At 46.2% G+C, this 18591-nt stretch overlaps 1 protein-coding gene across 3 annotated transcripts in view; it reads right to left on the bottom strand.

Annotated features, from left to right (window-relative positions):
* Window positions 1–18591, bottom strand: part of SORCS1 (sortilin related VPS10 domain containing receptor 1) — a 425694-nt gene that overhangs the window by 55508 nt on the left and 351595 nt on the right. For all 3 annotated transcript variants that reach the window (XM_059730193.1, XM_059730192.1, XM_059730191.1), the window contains exons 16-18: window positions 16717–16847; window positions 4192–4305; window positions 1661–1832 (exon numbers count right to left, since the gene is read on the bottom strand). In XM_059730193.1, coding sequence (XP_059586176.1) covers window positions 1661–1832; window positions 4192–4305; window positions 16717–16847 — 417 coding nt within the window. The remainder of the gene's footprint in view (window positions 1–1660; window positions 1833–4191; window positions 4306–16716; window positions 16848–18591) is intronic.

Here is an 18591-nt window from a genome sequence, read left to right as displayed (position 1 = left end):
TTTTTTGGATCCAACAGCTGGTAAGTTTGGTAGAAGAGAAGGAAGTGGTCCATTTTGGACAAAGGTTACGAGTCTTGGCATTCACTTCTGGAATAAAGGCTTGACTAGAACGTGCCTCTTGGAGCGGAAAGAACTGAGTCATTTGTCTTGGTCAGGGCACCTCCAGATGTTCAGGTAAAGGTGTGATAGATAATCTGCTGTGCAATCCATACAATTGCACCTCATGCCATGCCACACATTCACAGCAGCTGCAGGGTACTCCAGGGTTGACAATCCCCTTGGCTACAGGACTCTCGGCCCCAGCTACACATGGTGCACCGCTCTGGCTGGGAGCCCGGTCAGCTGATGGGACTCCCAGCCTGCTACATGTGCAAATTAAAGCTGGATATATACCAGCTCTAAAGTTATTAAACATTTTCCAGCAATAACTTTATAGCTGGTTGGACTTTTTAAGGCACGACAGTTCATTAGCACATGCAGCCAGTCTAAATGAATTGCACAATTAACTACGTGACCTGTGTAACATGTAGAGGGGAACAGGGGGGTACTCAGTCACATGTCTCTGAGCATAATCACACATGCATGCATACATCATTTGACCCATTTTGATGTCCTTCATGCTCTCCTCTTCAGCACAGACTGAGCAGAATACAGCTTGTATTAGCCCTAAGTCCTGTTTGTGTTACTTCGTATGCCTCCGCAGATCAGGACAAAATTAAGCAGGGAAAGGTCTTATTTATGATACCTACCTCTTGCCTGTGTTGGAAGGAACTGAATTTAAGGTATGCAGATAGCTTATGTAGTAATGCATAACCTCCTCCAGGAATGGGGGATGAAATACTAAACTAGAGCTTGAGTCCCACATCCCCTCCCTGGTGAGGCATCACCTCCCTGGACCTGATCATCATGCATCTGCTAATGCACGATAAAGTGCGGTTAGCATTATTGATCACTTTGTCACATTGACAACTCATAGTTGACTCCAAGATGAACATAACTCCAAAATCCCTTTCCGCTACTGTGCTGCTGAGAAGGTCACACCCAGCCTGTAAGTAGGGGATGACCCACCTATGTTGGGGGTCTTCAAGAGGAGACTAGATAAGCACCTTGCTGGGGTCGTCTGACCCCCGTGCTCTTTCCTGCCCAGGGCAGGGGATCGGACTCAATGACTTACTGAGGTCCCTTCTGACCCTAACATCAATGAATCTATGAATCATCTTATGTTACTGAGGGTGTGTCCACACTACAACATATCTGAGCTTGTTCATGTACTAGGAGCAGTCTAGTAATAGCAACATGGGGTTCAGTGCAGTCTAACTCACCCTCCTTCTCTGTATGGTGCCCATGCTACCATAGCCAAACTGCCTTTGATACACACATTAGCATGGTGCTACACAAAGTAGCATGCTGGTTAAAAACTGCTAATAGCTTACTGAACAGTGTTATTAGACTAATGCACAGTAAACGTCTCAAAATAACCATGCACCGGCGCTACTGCACAGTAATTCTAGTTACTGCGCATTTAGTTAGATCTGTGCATTTCATTTAGTACTTGCTTTATAAAGTACTAAGGCACGTTAATGAAAGTATAGATGTACCTAGTAAATGCCTGCTGCTGGCATTGTTCAGACCCAGGAGGCCACATAAAAATAGATCCTACCTCCTCCAGTTGCACCATGAAGGTAACGTTGTGCCCTTGCTCTGCTGTCAGCTTGCCATCCGAGGTGACAATACGAAGTCCCCGCGGGGCCTTTCCAGGACACTGCTGTGGCTTAGCTGTATACTGTTCTCTCACGCCATCGGTGCAGTTGTTAGACACAACTTTCCTGTACCTGCAACGAAAAAGCTTTATGTACATGAAGAGACATTGGCTTCCCCCTTGGCAAGTCCCTAAGTCAAACCAAGCACAGGGAGGCATTCCCACATTTGGTTTGTGTCTGAAACTTAGGAGTAAACCAGCTTTTAAATACTTGGTATGTTATTAGTCCAGTCTGACAGGCTGCTCGCCTGTTGTAGACATGCAGAATAAGTTGCCTTTTCACCTGACTACAGCATTGTCCTTCACTGCTCCCTTAACGTGTTGCGTGGTACAGCTGGGCGTGCCATCAGCTCTCATCCTGAACCCCAGCCTCCGTGAAGCAAGGCTCTCCGCTCATTTCCCATTTTTTATACTTGTCACCCAAAGTTCTCAATGCTTTTCAGAAGCATTTATTATGTCTTGGATCATTTCAGCGAGCTACACTACATAGCTGCACAACTATTTTTCATATAGGTAAGTTCCAGTGTAAATTATAGTATACAGACACTGCAGGATAGATCAGGGACAAAGCCAGAATTAGAATTAAGAAACCTAGAGTCCCACTTCTCTGTTTTACTACTTCATACAATTCGCTGTCCAGATCCTAAGCTAAAGCTGGAGTATTTGGCCCAGCTCAGGAGTGCAGCTGACTTAAAAACACATCTGTATAGCTTGTGGCCATCAGGGTACTGATTTGAATACGAAGCAGAGAAGCCTAAAGGTTGCTGCGTCTTGCACCAGATGCTGAGGACATACAGTACAACATGGCAGTTGAGGACCATTAGGTTTTTTTTAGGACTTGTGCAAAGCTGGAAAGCAGGACTTCTTTTTTTCCTCACGCATCTGAAAAATGGTGATTCTCTTCGATGAAAAATGCTACATAACTATGTCAGTTCTTACATTTTTATCACAAAAGAAAGAGAATATGAAAACAGGCTTTTGACCTTAACAAAGGCTAGTCAGTAGAGTGCAGCAGAGTTGTGTTTATCCAATACACAGCACATAGTAAATCTCTCAAGAAATTTTTCCTTTCCTCTGTAAGATGCTGTGTATGTTGTTAACCCCAAGTCCCCTCTATTTAGTTTTTCTCTTTTAAGTGTGTTTTTGATGTCGTTACCACATTTCAAAGAGATGATGTTGCTGGTAGAAAGCAGAGTGTGCGCTGGAGCCATGGACGTGACAACATTGTGTGCATCAGAACTGAAGAAAATAGGCCAGAAAACTGGCCTGCTTTGAGCAGCTAGTGAGCCCTTGAAAGGCTGGGGCACTTATGATTTTAGGAGGTGGACACACAGCCTCTTTACTCCGGGGTAATTTACCCTGGATAATTGCAGCATGTTTACTCTGTAGAAAAGATTGGGTATGCAGCTGGCTCTGCCAAAATGCCTGAAATCGGTGCTATTATGGTATCCGGCCAACAGGTGACAGGGCCTGGCACTAAAGAAATGGCTGCTCATGGAGGGCAATTAATAATGACAGTAGACATGCGATATGTACACTGGAGGAACCCTCTCTGGGTGCGTCTACACATGCATTGACATGCTTTAGTTAATGTGCATTAAATCTAGTACTTCCGGGCACTTTTACACTTGCTCCAGGGGTGGTGGGTGGGAGGCGCTTTAATTAGGGAGGCTCTAACAGCCGCTCTAATTAAACTGCTGTAGCATCTCATGCTTCAGCATCCCTCCACTTCAAAATGACAGTGGGAGCATTTGAACTAAAGCTTGTTCAGTGGTGTCGCAGGGACACTGATACATGAGATGTAGGAGGCTGCTGGAGCACGATTAATCGAGTCTGCTTTGAAGCATCGGAGCAGCCTCCACACTCGTGTACAGGCACCCCCCATTGTGAGGTACTAAGAAAATGTGCATTAGCCTGTCTTAATGCGCATGAACTAAAAAACAAGGTTTTTAAATGACATTTAATGCTCATCAGCCTATTTTAATGTTCATTAGCCAAATAGCATGGGTTCTTAGTGATGCTCTAAAGCACATTACAATAGGCTAATGTGCATTAAAGTGCACATGTAGATGCGACCTCTTCTGATGTGAATGTACTCCTGACTTCCTCAAAAGTAACTTTATACCAGAGAACCATTGGTATTCAGAGTTACAAGGGAATGGTTGACATACAGATAGCAAGTCCTGGCCCCTTTTTAGCTCACTGTTAGCTCCATGCTCTTACATCTCATATGTCCCTCATAGTGCCATTTAATCAGAAGCAAGATGAAGTATCTAAAACTAGAGAACAATAGGGCCTTAGCCACAGGTCACTGAAGTCAGTTAACAGAATCTCATTTTCTTCAAACAACTGTGAATCAGAGTGGATTGTCAGTCTGGCTAAGGGCTGTACACTTGAGTTTCTTCAACTCACCCTTTTCTCTGGCCACTTACCCGGTGCTGTTGAGATAACTCTGTCCGAGGCTACAGTCTTTCGATAAGGAGGATGGGTTATACCAAAATGCTGGTAAACACTGGCCATTGCTGTGACGCTCGTATCCATAATCGCTGTTTTGTCAGAAAAAGAAACAGTTTCAATGGCAAAGGAACCAAACTTTAACCCTTACTCACTGCTACAGATGCACGTCTGTTTTCCCAAGTCTGTTGCATTTTCAACTTTCAAAGGATGCAATAAAGGCGGCATTTGGGCTTCATTCTGTTTTTGCTTTTGGGTGGAGTTACCCTGAATTTACATGAGTTTAAGCAGGAATGATCCTTTCGTTTTCAGTCCAGGTGGTTCGTGGATTATCAGTCGTACGCTGACTCTTTGGTCTAGCATTGCTTCTTGGGTATGCATCTGGGCCCCAAATAGCAAAGAACAGAAATCAAAGCAAATTTCCATCACTGATGGCTCAGCGAGACTTTAGAAACCAAAAATGATAATCCAATTGAGGCACTTCGGACATAATTTCACACGACCTAAACAAAATTTTACAGCTCTGGGAAAGCTGCAGCTGTTTGGTACAGAAAAACAGAAGACTGGTTTCCATTAGTTTGGAAAATGAGAAGCTACTGTAAATTTGTGTGACAGAAAGAGGTGAGGATTGTTTGGTGAAAAGTGGCAATTATTTTTTTCTTATTAATTTCCCCTTGGACCGTAACTGGACAATTACTGAGATAGTGTCTCTGTATCATCCTACTGTGATACTACAAATATTCTAACATTAAGCATTACGATTTTCTAAAGAGGCATATCCGTTCCACAATGCTCTCACTCATTTGAATGTTTTGTGGAAAATCTTCTTCCCGGGAGATCTTTGTGTTGTGAAATGCCAGTTCTTTGTACACAGTGGCCTGATAACAGCCACTTCAAGGAGGAGAAATGACTTAAAACATCAGTGTTCATCATGATTATAATTAGCAGCAGCATCTTGCAACAGGCTTATGACCTTGAAATGAAGGAAGCAGGAGAGGAGAAAGAGGCAGGGGAAGGCATTAGGGCTGTGCGAAGCTTCAGTCCCTCTTTTGTTTCAGTGGAGATTCGGCCTGATTCAGTGACCGAATCTCCAAATCCGAACTGAATCAGGAGACCCTTTAATCTCTCTGAATCGAATCGAATCGAATCGAATCGAATCGAAACCCTCCAAATTGATTCAGAGAGATTTGGAAAGATTTGGTGATCTGGACATAAACACAGCTTTAAATGTTTTTTCTACATATCTCTGGGTACCAGGCGGGTCATGAATGCTGCGATGCTGGGGTGGGTGGAGTGTCTTACAGAAGTGCGGGGTTGGGGTCTCCCCAGCACTCTCGGCAGCAGACCCGGAAGTGGACCAGAAGCACTTCCAGTCCACTTCTGGGTCCACTGGGGATCATGCTGGGGGGCCCCCCTGTGTCCCCCTGGCTTGGTGACTGGTGCCTCCTGGGTCTGGGGGGGCACCCAGGGTCCCCCCATGGCCAATCGCCAAGCTGGGGGAGACGTAGGGAGGGTGCCCCGTGTGGTCCCCGGTGGACCCAGAAGTGGACCAGAAATACTTCCAGTCCACTTCCAGGTTTGCCGCCGAGCGTGCAGGGGGGGCCCCCATGCTCCTATGGGATGCTCCATCCACCCCAGCAGTGCAGTGTTCACGAGCCACACCTGGTGCCTCAAGGCATGTAGAAAAAACATTTAAAGCGGTGTCTATGGCCAAATCTCTGATTCTCTGAATCAACATTGAATCTTCAGATTTGGATTTGGTCGAATCGAATCGGGGACAGTGATCCGAATCAACGAATCAAATCACTGTTCCTGATTTGAGCCAAATCAGATGGGCCCATTTTGCACACACCTAGAAGGCATCGGGCTGCCTATAAACTGTATGTAGTAGGGTTGGAGTGTTGCTATAGCCGTGATGGTCTGGGAAATATGAAAGAAGATATTAATCAGGTAGTGAACTGGAAAAATTATTCCATCTACTTCAACTTGAAGAATTGTGTACACACAATTCACAGCCAGTACAAAAACACTTCTGGGTGCACTTACTTCTGCTCTAGCCATGAAGAAGGGCACTTTGCCTAAAAGGTTGTCAAACATCTCTCCCAACTACACTGTTGCTCCAATAAAAGATGTCACTCCAAACCCCTTGCTTCTTTGTAAATGGGATGAGTAAAGACAGTCAATGTGTTCTTGTAGCAACAATAGCTTTTGAATAAAGTGGTTATTTTGCTATAAATTCCTAAGCTGGATGAAAAAGTTGGTGGCGGGGAGGGGGGAGGAGCAGACAGACACTATGACACTCTTGTCATTTTTTTTTACCTGCTTTAACATTAAAAAAGGTTGATTCTTATCAATGCAAATGTTTTCAACATTTTTGAAACTTTTAAAGCATTCTGAACGGCTTTATCACTGGACCAAACATGCGGGGGGAAAATAACCATCCACAGTTTCCACCACCGTCTAGTCAGAATGCTAACAAGATTTCTCATCAAACTTTTGCAACTGAATTTCAGCAAGCTCTATCCCACGTGCATTGCTCCCCTCTGAACCTAGGAGAGAAATGCTGATGGGAGATCTATAAAGCAGTAACTGAGAGTGTAGAGATGACACTGAGCAAAGGAAAAATTAAGCTGAGTATGTCCTTACAAAGTCGATCTGACTCTGAAAGAGTATTCTCTGAGGGTATGTTTGAAGCCCCTGTGGTTGAGATATTTAAAACTGGATTCAAGAAAGCAATTGAAAAATAATCTTGCTCGGAGAATGTAGTCCCGTATCAGCCAAGTGATGGACTAGGGGACCTAAAGTGGTCTTTTCTGTCCTTTTCTGTCCTTAGCATTTGTAATTCCATTTCCAGGATCCTATTTCCTAGCTCAATATTGTTTAATTGCTTTGGAAGAAAACACTTTTTCTATCCAACACTGCCATGTTCTTCCCTAATCATCCGCAGTGGAAGGAGAATACAAGGGCTACAGGAAATGCAGTGTAATGAGAAGAAACTCCATTTTGATTTGCTTAGAGAAAACAAATATTTATATACAAATGGGACCATGGTCCTTCCTAATTTGATTGTCAGCATGCTGCAACATTGTTTCCTGAGTTATCATGTGTCACGGTAATTAAAAAGCTGTAGTGCTGTACACACAGCATGTGCTCTAATCAGTTAGGTGAAAAACAAAGCGGTGAAGCCTGTCTCAAAGGGGTTCAGCATTCAAAGCCCAATTTAATGCAGCAGCATTGGTCTACGATTTCTAACCCTGCATACACACATACGCTTGCCGCAAGTTTGATTACTGCTGAAGCCATTTGGGTACAGTACCCAGACATCTGGACGGAAGGAGTCTGAATTAACTAGGTTTCACTCTGCTTGGATCGTATTCCTCCAAGTCACAGAGTGAAATTATGTGATGTTTCAGGGCAGAAAAAAAAGTTCTTCTAAGCAGAGAAGTTCTACTGTGACATTTTTAGCTCTGCAAGGCTGTGCTGGCTCGATAAGGACATACAGAAATATCATACTAGTAAATGACATGAATTGCTCTTCCATATCTCTCGCAGGATGCGCCGGCACCTCTTTCACCTCTGCAGTCTTGGAATCTAATGAATTTCTTGGCTCCAGTCTGATGCACACAGAGCGCTGTCGATGACAACAAATTGCTGCCTACAATTTGGCACAACAGGCTTTGTTGCAATCAACACGCATTAGTGTCAATTGGATCGGCGTCGCGTGATCTAGTCAACTGAAATCTGAATACGAGGGTGCATCAGAAGTCGGCTGCAATCAAGTCGCGGCATCGGTGTCAGGCATCTGGTGCTCGGAACTGGCAAGGGCAAGCTACGTAAGGGCCAGCCTCAAAAGAGAGCCGACGTGCTCACCAGTGACAGCTAGACAATTATTAAAGAGAATTATTTGATGAATGTAGAAACCGTAGCTGAGTGTAAAACCACCTTCTGCTGGTTTTATACTGCTCACCTCCACAGGAGTCACATCTGTGTCACCAGACTCTGGAATAGTCACACTGTGTGACCAGACCAGGCTTGGGGGAGCATCTATTCACTATGGCCCCCCCAGGGCAGGAGAAGAAATAATGAGCACAAACTGATTGAACTTCACTTCAGGCTAGACATAAGGAAAAACTTCATTTATAAGCCGAGTGCCAAGGGTTTGGAACAGGCTCCTCCCAGAGGTGGTACAGATGATCACCCACCCTGGCAATCTTCAAAAAAAGTCTTGATGCTCATCTTGCTGGGGTCATCTAATCCTGGCGGTCTTTCCTGCCCAAGTGCAGGGGGGCTGTTAGGTCCATGGGTGACTGGTGCCGCGTTAGTTAGGGGAGGCACATGGCCAATCTCGCTTCCCGGGGGGGTTCCCCCGTGGCGGATCCTGCCGACCCCGTAATGGCCAATCGCTGCAGCCGCTTCCAGGAGTGGCTGTGGCTGCTTCTGGGAGTGGCTGCAGTGATCAGCCGGTGCTTGCAGGGGGGCACCAGCACTCCCAAGTGCCCCCCTGCCCATCACCTATGTGGCAAGTGTGGCTGGTCAGGGGGTGCACCGGCACTCTCAGGGGGTGCATGTGCACCCCTATGTACCCCCTACGCATCACCACTGGTTAGGTCCCTTCCAGCCCCTAACAACTATGAAACTAGGACTCCGGAACAGACTCCCAGTCGGGGTGGTGCAGGCAGCTACCTGGAGATCTTCAAAAGGAGACTGAATGCACACCTTGCTGGGGTTATTTGACCCCTGCAGTCTTTCCTGCCCAAAGCAGGGGACCGTATGATCTCACAAGGTCCCTTCCAGCCCTAAACTTCTGTGAATCTATTAATCTAATTTTTGCTTTTATTATAGGATGCAGAAGGAGGGTATGGACACACAACACAATTTCTATGGAATAATTTGTCTCAGATTTTACTCTGTGGTAAGCAACTCGCAGACAAGCTGCACGACCAAGTTGGCTCAATAGAGAAGGTGCTGTTGCAGCATCTGGCTACTAGAGGGCAGGGGAGTCAGTCTGCACTGAGCAAAGAGATACTCTGGGATAAAAGTGACTGGGGACTGGACAGACTAACAGTGCACCAGGGTAATTTGCACTCATCGCTTTCTAAGGGGGGAACTCTGCCCCAAAGAAAGGAAAATTATACTAATGCAAGGTTGTGTACCTACTGCAATTTTACTGCAGATTACAATCAATTTACGGCATGGAAACCTGTATCCACACCCTTAATCGAGATTCCAGATGTCATAATGTGACCTATCCAGGATTAAAGACTGGTAGGTAGCAAATTTTTTAAAAACCCAAAAAACAGAGAACCACCAAGTTTAAAAAAAAACAAACAAACCCAAAAACTCTTTTGCAAACTCACTTAAGGTTCAGTGCAAGGGAAAAAATAAGACCCTTAAAAGAACTTTGTGGCTTAAACACATACATATACCCACACAAACACACACAGAGAGAAGCTTTAAATTCAGATTAAACTATTACAGCACCATTGCAAAGTATGAACGTGCCCAAGTAGGGACATTCAGACAATAACCCTGTCTATAGATCGCTGCACTCACACCTTCCAAAAATCAGGAGACAATTTAATGCCTGAACACATTAACCAGCTCACTAAATAACACAGGTCACTGCTGCCAGGAATTGAAAATGGTACTTGCTTTTTCACCGTTAAGCCTTCAAACTTTTTGGCCATTAAGCAAAGCTCGGCTGTCATAACTGGGAGCAGTCATTTCTAGCACCATATGTCTATATGGTTCACCTAGCTATATCATCACAGTGTGAGACTAATCAGAGATAAGCACTTTGGTTGTGTTGGGTGCTCAGAGTAGCTGTGATCCTGGAGAAGAGTTAAGGGGTTGTATGTTTTAATGACTTTCTTCAGTTCCACTTTCTCACTTCTATTTACAGTGGTTGAGCTATGTACTTGGTTTCTATTTTTTTCCTAAGCCATGCGTACCTCACTTTGAGGAAAGACATATTTCAACATAAAGGAGTTAGGAATTAAACCCCATGCTTTGAGAAAGTCCCAGCTGTTACAAAAGCCAGCATTTTGCTTTCAAACTAGTATAGGGAACCTCAAAAATGCATCATCCTTGTATTCTACTCCATATACTGACCTCCCACTGAGTCCAGAGTCCAGATCAAAGCCTCTATCTTGCTGTCCATATGATTTCCATAAACCTCGAATAATCCCTTTTCTGTCTACAGCTGTAGCAGGAGGCTTGGTGCTCCCGCTACTTTAAGAGCAGGCAGGCTGCAGGTGTGGCTGGAGACCATTAGGAGCCACATGACGCAGAAGGGGGCTGGGCTTGCAGTATATAAGCCCAGGCCCGGAGCTGGGCAGGCAGCTGCGGCCTGGAGCCGGCTGAAAGGACTTGTCCTGGGGAGGATGGCTGCAGCTGCTGAATAGCACCTAGGAGATTACAGCCTGCAGTAACAGCTGGAGGTTTGGCAAGGAGTAAGGGCAGGAGGAGGTCCCAACAGATCCAGGAGTAGGGATGGAGCCTGGAAGAAGGACCAGGGCTCTGGAGCAGGTCTAGAGCCTGGGTAAAAGGGGGAGAAAAGGACCAAGTACCTGAGAGTAAAATGGAGGTGGCAATAGAGAAGGTCAAGTGCCTGGGGGGCACTCAGGGCCCAGGAGGATTAGGTACCAGGGAGTACAGTAGAGATGGGACCACAGCAGGTCCAGTGCCTGGGGGGCACCAGAAGGGTCCGGTGCCTAAGTACCCAAGAATAGCGTGCAGATGGGAGCCAGGGAGGGCTCAAGGCCAGAACCAGAGCAGACTCAGACCCTGGAGTCAGATAGGAGTGGAGGAGAGCTCATTCGGAAATCCCCGAGGCAGCCTCCCTTTCCTTAAGGGTATAAGTAAATCAAGATGTGGTGAGTGAACACAAGGGGAAGACCGGGGTACAGCAAGGGCTGAGTAGCCACCGGGAGATGCCATGGCCACCCCTGGGACAGGCCTTCGTTACAACGGCCATGACCTGTCATGACAGGTACATTCGGTTTGAAGAACAAAACTGCTGACCAACGGGAGATACTTGCAAGGAGACACAGCTTTCACAGGTGCTGGACGTCCAGTTTGAGACTCGCTGCCATGAGATATAGTTTCATATTTTCATAGTTTTTAGGGGCTGGAAGGGACCTTATGGATCATCAGGTCCAGGCCCTCTGCACTTGGGCAGGAAAGACCGCTGGGGTCAGATGCCCCCAGCGAGGTGGGCATCACGAGGGGCCTGCCCCTCTCAGAACTAGTCGTGACGTTTGCACCCAGAAACACGCAAACAAGGGCCCTCTTGTGCATCTGGAAGATCTTCATGTGTGGTGAAAGAGGGATCACCAGGCTCAAGGTTTATGCAAGGGGGAAAGGCGAGGGGACTTTACAGCAACATGAAGAGGACAATGAGGAATGGTCCATCAAGCCGGAGGGACTGGTTGAGTAACACCATGCACCTGCTCTTCAAACCCATCTCTGCCCTCTACCTTCCTTCCCGCTGCTGGTTCCCCTGACTTGACATTGCCACAACACCCAGCCGGCGCTACTTAATACATCCCAATAAAGGGCCAGATTCTGACACCCCTATTCAAGCTGAGAGGCGTCTTACTCCATCACCCAGGCACACATACCCCTTTCTTACCCCCCGCAAGGGGCATCAGACCCACTGGGAGGGCAAATGGAGTCATGGGCTACCCAGATGAAGTAAAGGGAACTGGATGTGGCCTAGCCTAGAGCAACGAAAGCAATGACCCAAGCAGAGAGTTGCTGGTCCAGAGGAGACACTGCTAAGCAATGCACAGGGCTCTGGAAAGGAGTGAAATGAAAGGAAAAGTGGAAAATTGATTCTTTAATAACATGCAAGCAGCTCTGCAATCTGTTTACCTAACCAAATACATAAGTACAGGCTAGTTTCTAGGCAGTTGCTAGGAAGGATTATAGCTGGAGACCTCCCCTCAGCCTCCCTTCCACATCATTTCTGAAGCACGATTGCCCTCTGGCTGCAAGCCACAGACCATGCAAGCGATGGGAAGCATCCACAGCTCTGCCTTTGTCCCCTGCTGTTTTCTTATTGAGCCAATTACAGGTGAGGCTCCTTATCAGGAGAGCTCATGCTCCCGACTGGGAGACGGCTGCAGCGAGTTCAAACGCGGATCCCTGTATCTGCGGTGCAAGACAATAAACAACCCGCTCTTTGTCCAGCAGTTCCCCTGATGTAGGACAATTCCTGGTGAGGCAGCAGTTTGAAATGGCCCTTACACTTTAGGAAATTATTCACAAGCCCTTTATCGAATGTGTATTTGTGTTCTTAGATAGGGGCACATGCATGCACACACACATACACACACTTATAGGGACAAATGCATGCGCACATACACACACTTATATGGACAAATGTGCATGCGCGCGCACACATGCACATGATTTTGTATTTTACCAAAGCAAAATGGTTGGAGCATCTATTCCAGGGGTGGGCAAAATGTGGCTTGCCATGCCATTCTCTCTGGCCTGCGGGGCCCCTAAAATATTTAGAAAATTCATATTTATCTGACCCCTGGCTGCCTGTCATGCGGCCCTTGATGGCTGGCCAAAACCCAGTAACCGGCCCTCTGCCTGAAATAATTGCCCGCCCCTGCTACTCTAAGGTGTCCTAAACTCGGTAAATAAAAACAAATTAGTCCTAGTTTGCAGACCTGGCAGCAAACCACAAAGAGATGCCTTACATGTACTAAGTAGAGGCTATCTTCTGCAATGTGTGTATATCACTTTGCCTTCAAGCCCAAGGAAAAATATCCCCTCGTTTCCTTGAATGCTGCAGGTTCACTTCCTAACAATTGTATCTTGAGCTTCTATGCACTGTCCTAAAGTATTTGCAGATTATTAATCCTCCTCCTCCTCTTGATCCCTACTGAAAGGGAGTAATTGGCTGCTTATGTCCCGGCAGGGAGGGCTGCAGGACCACTGTAGAGCATGAGGCAGGCAGGATGACTGATTCTCACTTTTATGAATAAGGGCCCTGCAGAGACCTGCCGGCTTGCACAGAAGTCCCCTCATTGATTTGCCTGGCGCTGCTTCTCCCAGTGGAGGGAAGCAGAATCTAGCTGCTTGGAGTTCATCAAGGCAATTACTGAGAGCACTGTGCCGCTGAGGCAGGCTTCACCTTTGCTAGCACAACAACCCGGGGACCAAGCATCTATGACACCTGCAGGATAGCAAACTGGAGACCGTCTGCATCCTCAGAGTCCATCTGTGCTTTCGGTCGGTAGCTCATTTCTTTCTGTTTGGTTTTATGCTCTCCTTCTGACCCATCCAGGTAAAACTTAGATCCTTTTCTATCTTGAAAACATGCAACAGCTTGCCAATTATTTTTATTATTGCTGCTCAACTAGAGTTTTCCAAGGATCCTGGGATGCACCAGGATGGAGGCTAAAACTGATAACATCCAAATCCTGTTCTAGAGAGTAAAGAAATCTAAGCGAAAGGGAAGCTCAAAGGGAATCACAAAATCTGCCCTAGAGTTATACAAAGTCAAGGTCATTAGAGCTAGCAAGCGTCTTGAAGGCTGGCAAGTCCATTCACCTGCCCGGGCAGCATTGTTCACCTCAGGGCGTTAATTGTGTACTCTCCAACCTCATTTTCAATGATGATCATACATCCTCAGTTCTCCAAACCCCTTTGGAAAGCACCTGCTGAAAAGCTGTTCAATAGCTGATTCAGTTGGGATCAATGAAAGGAAGGCATCTTGTGGAGAGTGCTACATGATAAATGTGATGCGGGGCATAAAACCACGCCAAACTCAACTCAACAATATTAACTGCAGTGACGCTTCAAAGAGAACACTTTGTTCTGCAACAGCAACCCTGAGTCAAAAAATAAAAAAATAAAAATGTTGCTATTCAGATAATCCTGGGTTCAGATAACAGAGGATGAACTGTATGGCAATGCTGGCCTGGTTCCCAGGAAAACACAAAACAAAACCTGTTTCTGAGCATCACTTGTTCCAATGGATTTCAGTGGGACCTGCGGGTGTTGAAAACTCAGCAGGTGCCTTCAGCACTTCAACATCACCCCGGGAGACAACTTCAGCATCGGCATCTGTCTGGTTGTCTTTCACTCAGGGAACTTTGGGTTTCTTTTTTTTATATTTTTTTTGAGGAAATATCAAAGAAATAAATCTATTTCTTCTTGAAAATTTCATCTCGTTGTTCCTAGTTTCCACCTGGCTGTGCCTAGGACTCGTATTAGTCTTGTATTTCTTTAAATTGAAAAAATCTAAGACACCGAATCAATATTGTGGAAACAAGGAGCAAAAAAAATGTGTGCGAGTGTACGCCGATGGGAGCCAGAGAGGGCTCAAGGCCAGAACCAGAACAGACTCAGACCCGGGAGTAGGACAGGAGTGGAGGAAAACTTGTTCAGGGATTCAAAGAGAGCAAGAGGGAAAAGGAAAGAGAGAGAGCTCATAAGGTCCTTACGGGGAATTTTAAAGATCGGCGTCCATAGTAAATTGCAGTTTGTGACACCAAAGAGAGGTTTCAAATGTATGCCTTGGATGGCAGTGCTGCCTAATGGACCATCCAGCAATCTGTGCATTTCTTAAACTCCTCCTTAGCTGGTGCATGCTCTTTCTACATCTATGTACCAGAAAGCCAATCTACTGTCTTTACATTACCCACAAATCCCCTCAGCAATCAACAATATCCCTAATAGGAAGATCTGGCTCTTCAAACCACGTAGAGTCACAGAGTCATGGATTTCACAGATTTCATAGACATTAGGGCTGGAAGGGACCTCGGAAGATCATTGAGTCCAGCCCCCCGCCCAAAGGGCAGGACGTCAGCTGGGGTCATAGGATCCCAGCAAGATAAGCATCCAGTTTCATCTTGAAGGTGTTCAATGAAGGTGCTTGAACCACCTCCGGTGGTAGGCTGTTCCAGACCTTGGGGGCTCGGACAGTAAAGAAACTCTTCCTTATGTCTAGCCTAAAAGGTCTTGTAGTAGTTTGTGACCATTCGTCCTCGTCATCCCTTGGGGCGCTCTGGTGAACAAACGTTCCCCTAGATACTGGTGGTCACCCCTGATAAACTTGTAGGTGGCCATCAGATCACCCCTGAGCCTGCGCTTTTCCAGGCTAAAGAGCCCCAGGGCTCTCAGCCTGTCATCGTAGGGTCTGCTTCCCTGACCTCTGATCATGCGCGTGGCTCTTCTCTGGACTCTCTCAAGCTTCTCCACATCCTTTTTGAATTGTGGAGCCCAAAACTGGACGCAGTACTCCAGCTGCGGCCTCACCAAGGCCGAGTACAAGGGGAGAATGACATCCCGGGATTTGTTTGAGAAGCATCTATGGATGCAAGCCAGCGTTTTGGTCGCTTTGCTAGCTGCAGCATCTCGCATCGAGAGACTACAGTGCAGTCCAGAATCAGGACCCCTATGTGGGTGAAATATCAAGCCATGCAAAGACCCATATTGTGCCTAAATACCCTATCTTCATTTCAATCTCAAGGGTGTTTCCCAATCGTAATCCCAATCCCAACACCGAGGAAGACATTTCCAGACAAGGACAGCAGGCAAGAGCGCCCAGGAAAATTAACTGCATCTTTTCTCTTTTGTTTGCTACATGAGGGTTTGACTCTTTCTCCCCTGTTATATTATACTCCAGAAGTCTCCATTTTTTGTGCAGAGTTCTCTGTGGGTATCTAACCATTGAAGTGGGTTATGAAAGCTTTTCAGCGTTGTTTTATAGGGCAAGTTGCTTTTATGCACGTGTGCCTTGGCATTTACTGGCTGTCATCATTCGATACAGAAAAATCAATAGAATTGCAGACATAAAAAGAGAAAAGAAAAACAACAACATCGTCGTGTCCCTGGAGCAATTCCTATAGCAAGGGGAGACTGTCATTGCTGAACTACTTAGGACCTGTATTACAGTGCTTGGGGCCAATGAACCAAACGGCAGCTTCTGGTGGAGGCTGTTCAAAGCTGGACTTGGAAGAGTTCAAAATGGCCAGGTTCCCCCTCTACGGTGACCGAGAGGCCCATGGTGGGTGATGCTTTACAGACATGGAGCAGGCTGGCCAGTTAGTGGATGTGTCATTTTCCCAGGGCATTTTGCAAATGGTGATCCTCGGTGAAAATTAAAAGTGCCTTTTCTAAGAGAGACTCTTTCTTTCCCTGACTGGTTCATTCATTGCAACACCAGCAGGAAGAGATCTACCTACCTGCCTCATTGTGTTTATCAATAACATATCTTATGAGGCTATTCCTCTGTCTGAAGACAGAGACAGTTGGGAAAGACGGTAGACCATCTTTCCGCAGGTCACACTGCAACCCAAAGCTTGTCTAAACTCTCTCAGCTATACGGTTGGTCCAATAATCAAAAGGAGCTTTGCTCCTTGCATATTCCCTGAACCAGCACGGCTACAGGGACAGTCCAGCCTACTATGACAGAAAAGGCCTTATGTGTAGGCATGGTGAGAAGCATGCCTCTTGCATGTCTTATATGCATTGCTCACCAGTCAAAGTCTGCTTCTGTGCAGACACATGGTTCTGATGTCATGGCCCTGGCGTATTTTCCCTGCATGCACTTCTTCTCTGACTTGCGCTTCTTGTAGATCCTCTTTGCTCCCATAATGCATGCTTCTCCCTGCAAAGAGAATCAAAACAGTCAGTCCTCACACCCTCAATATTATTTTTACCATCTCACGGGTGTGAGGATGTGCTTGCAGCTGCAGTGAGTGCATTGAGGAGATATGGCTGTGGGTACTGGTGCAGAGATCATGACTGAAGTCAGAGGAGCAGTGTCAATTTGAACCAGCAGAGAATTTAGCCCTGATCCTTCATGTGTGGATCCAGATCTCAATCTGAACTCAAGGTGGTTGGATTTGGGACTCTATTCCAGGCACGTCTTAGAGATCATAACAATTGCCAATACAGACTGATCCCTGGGCAGAAGACTCAGCGCCATCCCGTTTTCTCTCGGCTTTTTTCACTAACCTGTTCTTGGGAACAGCGTAACTTGTTCGTACGTAAATACACAGCATAGATCCAGAGTTCAGGCTTTCAGAGCATTGTTTGCTGTGCACTGAACTCAGACACTTGCTGTGAGAGATGTCTATTCATCATGGAATCAAGCATCCTGCTAAATATTTTCTCTCTGGGGAAATCAGGGAAGAGAAGGCTCTGACTTGCACTCGAAATAGCAACCAAATCCAGAGGCAAGGTTACAGGGCACTATTCCTTTAATAGTTCTGCGTGCTCATAACCAGACACCCTCCAAGATGTACCGTGTATTCCTTGGCGTATGCAAGCAAAGAAAGGAATAAACAAAATACATTTGGCTGGCTTGTCGCATGCAACTCCTCTCTGAACCGCTGAAGGAAACAGACACTGTTCATAGCTTTGGCTGGCTCAAACAAACTGAGGGCCAGAACAACAGCTGGTGCAAAATGATGAAACCCATAGGCTAAGTACAGGCAGTCAACAAGCCCGACGCTGAATTGATTGTCTTCGTAGGTTAGTCTGAGCTGCGTAGATTGAACCGATAAGCAACTGAACACACATTCACTTTTGATTCACATGCCTGCAGTGGTCCAGGCCAGAAGGTAGGGGCCGGGGGCTAGAGGGAGTGCTAAAAAACACCTCCCTGCTTGGCTGGGGCAGATAGCTTAGACCATGGCTAAACCACCTACCCTGCAAGAGGGTTTGTGGGGGAGGTGCAAAGCATCCTGGGGTGCTGGGGGGCTGTGAGTTAACTTGAATCTGGAGGGGATCTGGGACAGAAGTTCAGTAAACTGATTTAACCTAAATCAGTTCAGTCTGATACTACATCCATCCAGGTTTATCTTTAACCATTAAAGTGGTTTATGTGCATTAAATTTCTGTTGTGTTACAAGTTTGAACTGTTTCCAGTCACTTATACTGGTTTATGCATAATTTCTGTCCCTAGCCCTCCTGACTTCAGTATGGTCATGCTGATTTACACCCCCCAAAAGATGTAGCTCCTGGCTTGGAACAGAGCAGGGGTGTCGAAGTTATGGCCCACAAGCTGTAGCTTGCCTTCAGAGTCCTATCATCTGGCTCCTAATGCTGTCCATAGGAGTTGGACTGCATCCACACACTGCATGCAGCACAAACAGGGCTGCACATGCTGCACTCAGTGCAGGGGTAGGTGCAATCCAGCCCACATACTACTCACCCATGCCACGGTGCCAGATGAATTTGGCACTCCTAGATTAAGGCATTGAGTCTGTCTTTCATTTGAGTGATAAGTCTAAGGCAAGCCACTTTGATTTTCTATTAATTATTAAAATTTTTCCAAATTGCCTATAAATGAGTGCAAATACTTTGATGATGTTAAAAAAAGATAATTTCATAAACGTTAGGGTCGG

This window comes from Alligator mississippiensis, chromosome 6 (genome assembly GCF_030867095.1).
Source record: "Alligator mississippiensis isolate rAllMis1 chromosome 6, rAllMis1, whole genome shotgun sequence".
NCBI lineage: Eukaryota > Metazoa > Chordata > Crocodylia > Alligatoridae > Alligator > Alligator mississippiensis.
Note: the sequence above shows the minus strand (reverse complement) of the source record. Positions and strands in the feature narration are given on the sequence as shown.